We start from the raw sequence: 6940 nt of genomic DNA, 5'->3' as shown, positions 1-6940 counted from the left end.
TCCACTGTGTAACAGCACTATATCTTTTTTATCCATTCCTCAGTTGATGGGCATTTGGGTCCTTCCCAGGATTTAGCTATTCTAAATTGTGCTGGTATAAACATGGGTGCTTATACACCATTGTGCTATGCTATTTTTAGTTCTTCAGGGAAAACACCCAAAGGAAATGCCGAGTTGGATGGGACCTCCAACCTTAGCTTTTTAAGGAATCTATCTGCACACCGATTTCCACAGTGGCTATACCACTCTATACTCCCACAAACAGTGGAGAAGCATTCCTCTTTCCCCTCAGCCCCTCTCTAGCATTTGTTATTGGTTGACTTCTTGATGATAGCTGTTCTTTCTGCAGTAAGATGGAGTCTCAGTGTTGTATTAATTTGCATTTCTCAAACAACCAATGATGCTAAACATTTTCTCATGTACTTATTTGCTGTTTGTATTTCTTTATCTAAGAAGCATATATTCATCTCACGCCCATTTATGGATTGAGCCTTTGAATTTTGGAGTTCTGAGTTTTTTCAATTCTTTTTATGTTCTAGATAGAAGTCCTTTGTCTGAGGGCCAAATGACTGAAAGTTTTTCCCACTCTGTGGGTTATCTTTTCACTCTGTTGGTGATTTCTTTTAATGTGTTTTATTTTTAAGACAAGGTTTGCTAAACTGTTAAACTGTCCAGATTGGACTTCAATTGAATGAATCCTCCTGCTTCAGCCTCCCAGAATGCTAGGACTGCAGGCACATGACACTATACCTACCTTCAACTCACTTCCGATTCTCAGAAAATGTTTTAAGCTATATGACTAATTGAAAATGAGCCACAAACTGCAAACTGTAACTGATGGGAAAAACCCTTCTACAAACTTCATAAACACTGACAGAAATAACACTCAGGTCTGGGGCACTGGCAGGTGCTCTGCACTGTCTCCTTCCTCACTACAACCTGCAGCGCAGCACTTGTACTGAGTGTGTGAGGAGGGTACAGCACAGCAAGGCGAGCAGCTGGCACGCTGAGCACGGAGCTCACAGACAGCTTGTGCACCTTCAGGCTTCCTCCTTCCAAGGATCCGCCCTGCTCCACACTCCAACATCTCTGATCTACAGATTAATAGTAAAACTGTTCTTGGAATTGGTATGTAAGCCTTCTACCATTGTTAAATTTTATTTGTAGCTCAAAAGTCATTCAAGAATGACTTATTTGAAATTAATTTTCCAGAATTAAATTCCCTTAAAACAATCAATAAAGATGCATAGACTTTTTCTGCAGCGTAAGCATGGAAACAAGCCGGGTGCTGCAGTGTGCGTCTAGAAGCCTAGGACGCTGAGACGCGGCGGCAAAGATGCAAGGAGAAGGGTTGTCTGGGCCACTCAGCAGCGTATGAGCCACGTCTCTAGACGTCAGGGGCATGTTTACAGCAACGCAGTCTGCCCCAGCTACATCCTGGGCACAGCCCAGATGCCATCAACCACGAGATGCTGATGGATAGATGGATACAAGAGATGCTAATGCTGATGGAGAGAAAAGATGGTGTGTTTTTATACTCAGCTATAAAGATAAACTTGAGACTTTTATAGGTAAACAGATGCGACCAGAGACCATACTCACAAGTGAAATAAATCAAACCCACATGTGCAAACACTGCACTGTGTCCCTAGTGTAACAACCTGAAAGAATAAATAAGATCTGAAAGGTACAATAGCTACTGTGACAGGGTAAGAAACTGTTCAACTGCAAAGAACTGCAATGGAGGAGAGGAAAAAGAAGAAGGGAAAAAAAAGTGTGTGTGTGTGTGTGTGTGTGTGTGTGTGTGTGTGTGTGTATTTTACACACACAAGATAGCTAAAATAATTGTACTAATTACTTATTTTTGTTGGCTCACTGAAAGGAACAGTTAGTGCCAACACTGTCTGGTCAATTCTGCATGCCTGTATCTGGTAACCTGAGCAAGTACTATGAAGATAACAATATAAAATATAATAACTATTGCTAATTTCCTATCATCTTGTTCTTAAATTCTGTATTGTTTTAATTTTTTTATTCTCTTTTTAAAAAAAGGCTTGCTGGGGCTACAGCCCAGTGCCAAGGCCCTGAGGGCAATCCTGTGGGTAGAGTGGAAACAATCTAATGAACTACAGTATATACAGGAGAGTGCTGTGCAAACCAAGCACATACGATTCTCTTCTGTACCAAAACAAGTACACTGGTAGGTGAAGTCAAATTAACTATTTCTAGTACCATATTTTCTTACAAGTAGTTACACAGGGGGTCCTAGAAGATTGGACAATGTGAGCACATGTGTATAATTTAAACATATAGGCAGACATGAAAAACCCAGAAGGAATTATTTTACTAACAAGTAAACTATAAACGCAAAAAGGGGCCATACCTTCCATCGATTTCCACACTCATTACAGACAACAAATGTTGTCATTGGTTCATCAGCACTACGGGTTTGTACCTGTAGCAAAATTAAGTACAATATATATTACCTTTTGTAGTACCATTAAAGTATCCAACCTAAATAAGAACATTCTACATATAGATATATAATAATCACAATGAAATCACAATAAAATATGTGAGATTCTGAAATAAGGTGAAATAAACTAAATATCAAAAAAGCATGTAAGTCCAAACTCCATTTTTCTACATCCTTGTCTTACGTGTTTAATTCATGCCAGATAAATAAAATCTCTAAGGCCATTTGTTATACTATACTTTTAGAAATGTCCAACAAAAAATGAAAAGCACTAATGAATAAGAAACACAGACATAGCCTGCAAGGCTCAAGGTCCTGAGTTCAATCCCTGGTACCACACACACAAAAAAAAAACAAACACAAACATCCAAGTTTAAACGTGTTAACAAAGATGTAAAAAAAGAACACTTTATTTTGACATGTGTAACTGCCAACATCTTTCTAAAATTAACAAGAGCTTTAAAAACCGGTTTTCTAAGGGCCAGCCAAATAGCTCAGTGAACTAAGGCACCTGCTTAGGCAGATACAGGGACCAGGGTTCGACACTTGGTGTGCTGTGCCAGCTCCGCCCCCAGGGTGCGCTGAGGGGACGATTTTTTTGAGACTGGGGAGGGGGAAGAGGGCGTGGTGGCGGGTACCTGTAATCCCAGCTCTTGGGAGGTTGAAAACAGGAGAATCACTATGAATTCAATCTGTGTAGTGAGACCCTGTACTAAATGCATAAAAAAATTTTTTTTCTGTAACCCAGAAATTTGGTATCTGATCTTACCTAAGATTACTAAATATCTATATACAAGAATTTGAAAATTTTTGTAATAGCACAATTACTGGAAAGAAATTAAATATGCAATCAGGAAATAATGAACTAAACTGACTACATCCACTTGATGGAATATTATGCAGCTATTTATGTATTTACAAAGAGGAAGATAATACATTTTAACAATTAAGTGAAAAGTATATAATACAAAATATTTACCACCGTTTTCTCTAGATGGCAGATAAATGGATGACTTTATCTTTGCTCAAAGACTAGATATGGCTCAGAAGTAACAGTGCATGGTTAGCAAACATGAGGCTCTGGGTTCAAACCCCAGCATCCAAACCTCCCCAAATCCTTGTTCATATCATTATGTATTTTCTGTAAGCAGATATTATATTGCTTAATTAGGTCATAGATCATCTGGCCCAATAATTCTTCTGCTAAATATACAACCAAAAGAAATGACGCAGTATCAAAAAGTATTTGTAAGCGCAAATGCATTACAAATGACATTACAGAATGACAGCCAAAAGGGAGAGAGGCAACCCAAGTTTCCAAAGGATGGATACACAAAATGTGGTATAAGGGCTAGAGAGATAGCTCCGCAGACTAAGTGCCTGCCTGGCAAACACAAGGATCCAGGTTTGATCCCCAGTATTGCATGCTGTGCCAGCCCTGGAACCCCAGGTGCAACATGCAGGCCACCAAAATCTTTATATGAAATCACCACTGGGGCTGGTGAGATGGCTCAGTGGTCTACAGCACCTACTTAGAACAAGCTTAGCAAAGCACAGGGAGCGCAGTTCAATCCCCCAGCACCACATGCCAGCCAGCCCCGCCCCCTGGTGGGCTGAGCTGGCCACACACACAAATAAATAAATAAATAAATAAAATAAATCACCATTGCTGTTTTTCTTTTCCCCTCCCCTCCCCTCCCCTCCCCTCCCCTTCTCTTTCTTTCTTTTCTTTTATGCGGTACTGGGGATTGAACACAGGACCTTGCACTTACCAGGCAGGCACTTATGCTGCTGAGCTATATCCCCAGCCCTACCACTGCTGTATTTGGAGAAGTCTTTAAAGGACCTTTTCATACTTGATGCCAGACCAAAGATTGTAGGTACCTGAATTCAGCCAAATAACCCAATAGTCCATAACAGCAGAAGGTTATCAGCACAAATGGCAATTGTCTGAAGTTGTTGATATGAGCCTTTTACAGCTCAGCATTATTAATATAGCTTTACTTTTATGCCTCATGGTTGCCCTTTTCTGCTGGATGGTTAAGACCAAGTTAAAGCAAGACCTGTAAAACTCAAAATGTAACTTTTGCTATCTGACAAGGTCAGTCAAATCCCCTCAGGATTTACCCTGGAACCATGTACAGCACCTTGTGGGTCTTTCATCAGTGCCAGCCATGTGGATAAGTCACGGCCATTGCTTGACCGATTTGCTCTCTGTGAAAGCCTGAGAGAATTTTTCTCCCTAGGTAACTCTCCAATAATATGCAATGTATTAATTATTGTAACTGTCATATTAAACTGTCTTGAAACTTTCATTGTTATTTTCTTTTTTCTCATTAAAATGAAAAAAGTAGATAATATAGCAACCATCGTTAATTAGCTATCCCTGTTTTGAAAATGGGTAACATGTATTATTGTATATTACCCTGTTTCTGTCAATTTTCCATTTGTTTTTGCTTCTGTTTTCACTCTTCAAATTAAAATTTAAAAAAATTACAAACAAAAAAAATTAAAGATGCAATTGGTATTGTTTGTTAGCTGTTTGTAATCTGATTACATAATTACTATTCTACTTTGCTGAGGTTTTTCTAGCTGGTTAAAAAAAATATTGCAATGTAAACTCAAAGTTTTATGAAACCACTTTCACCATATGTGGTTATATTTCAGTATTAAAACTTTTTTTTTTTTTTTTGCGGAACCGGGGATTGAACTCATGCCTTCGTGCTTGCCAGGGAAACACTTATTCCACTGAGCCATCTCCCTGGTCCCAGTATTAAAACTTCTACAAAATAAAACACTAAAGTTCTAGACTTACAACTGTGACAAAGATTTCAAAAAGGTGAAGGCTTTAAGCAAGGTTAAATCAAACATATCTCAGAATGGAGTACTATACATGCCTATAAAAAGTGAGAGGCTGAAACTTACGTAACATTCTACTATACACTACTAAACTTGAGAAATAAATCACTGCGCTCTTCATGGGTGAAATTTCTTTGAGTTCAGCAGATTGTACACAAAGCCTAAAAAGTCATTTGGGGAAAATGAAGTTAAGACTGTGATAATCTTTCATTTTGGTGGCCTGCTTAGCTGCTCCCCCCACCCCCGGTCGAGCTGTGGTCCCTGTGCTCCCCTAAGCTTGCCTAAGCAGGAGCTTTAGCCTGCTGAGTTATATTGCCGGCCCTATGATAATCATTTTTACATAGACACATACAGTCACACTATGACATGTTTTGTTTGGCTTTCAAGAGCAAAAAGTCAGTCACATCATATATGCACATAAAGTCATGAATGTGTGACAAAAAGGACCAACATCTAGAGTTAGCTGAGCCTGAAGTACCTGCATGCTGAGCTTTATATCATATATTGTGGAGGACCGCCTGAGCAGCTCTCCATGAAAGAAGAGCAGCTGTCTCCACTTTGACTGAGCCTGACCCAATTTCCTCATACTGATATGTACACAGCCAGTTAGGACTTCTGTTTATCACTCAATTGGCCTTAAGCAATGTGTATGGGTCTAGCTGAGGTGCTGGCGATAGTCTCTGAAGGTACTGTGCATGTTTCCCTGGTAACCTACACCTGCTGCTCTTTAATGTGAGCTGCAGGGTAGAGACAGGACAGAAGAGCTAATGCTCCACGCCGCCAGCTGGGATTGAGCCTCGAGATAGAGGCTATGACTTCCTGGGGCTTGAAAGACTACATCAAAGCTGAAGCACCAGACCCCCAAAACATTAGATACTATCTCAATAGCATAAAGCAGATTACTTTCTCCGCATATCCTCTCTGTATATAGTAGAGGTAAATGTAGGCCACCCACCTACCTCAGCTCACAGTAGTCACCTACTTCCCACAATTCTCCGTTATTCCTCCTCAAGCCACTCCTCCACTGAATAAAACTGGGTGGGGCCCTGGGTCACTCTCTTGGTTCTGGAAAGCCATCTTCATGGCTGGACTTAGGGCCCCTTGACTCCCCAGTGATTATAAATGTTTTAGTATCTTTACTTTCACCGTGGGTTGCACTGGGAGTGGTAGATTAGAATTAACTTGGTGGGATTCCAATAACATATCTTTGGGATTACAAATATTAACTTCTTAGACTGAAACAAGAACCAGGAAGGGACTCCTACAATATATGTCTACAAAGACTTATGCCCTTAAAGTTTATAGTAACCAACTATTTATAAGCAATTAGAAAATAACATGGCTATTTTTATTATCTCCTATGTTTTATCTACTTTTATATTTGGGAGACATTATTAAAACTTTTTTCTTATAAAACTATACTGTCATCACATTCAACAAAGCTAACACTAATTTCTTGGTTAGTGTGTAATGTCTAGCTCATATTCATGCTTTCTTGTTTATATACTTACTTTGTATCAGGATCTAGGAATGTTGAAGAAACCCGTTCTGAATCCCACTTTCATGGCAATAGCTTTTACAGAGGTGGTTTTTTCTGTTTTTGGT

General features: G+C 39.5%; 1 protein-coding gene across 1 annotated transcript in view; it reads right to left on the bottom strand.

Moving 5' to 3' along the window:
* Positions 1-6940, bottom strand: part of Tcea1 (transcription elongation factor A1) — a 96954-nt gene that overhangs the window by 4408 nt on the left and 85606 nt on the right. Inside the window, exon 16 of the mRNA XM_004633373.2 lies at positions 2384-2455. Within this exon, the coding sequence (XP_004633430.2) occupies positions 2384-2455 (72 nt within the window). The remainder of the gene's footprint in view (positions 1-2383; positions 2456-6940) is intronic.

This window comes from Octodon degus, unplaced genomic scaffold (genome assembly GCF_000260255.1).
Source record: "Octodon degus isolate 3935 unplaced genomic scaffold, OctDeg1.0 scaffold00054, whole genome shotgun sequence".
Taxonomy (NCBI): domain Eukaryota; kingdom Metazoa; phylum Chordata; class Mammalia; order Rodentia; family Octodontidae; genus Octodon; species Octodon degus.
The sequence above is the reverse complement of the archived record's forward strand: the minus strand, read 5'-3'. Positions and strand labels throughout refer to the sequence as shown.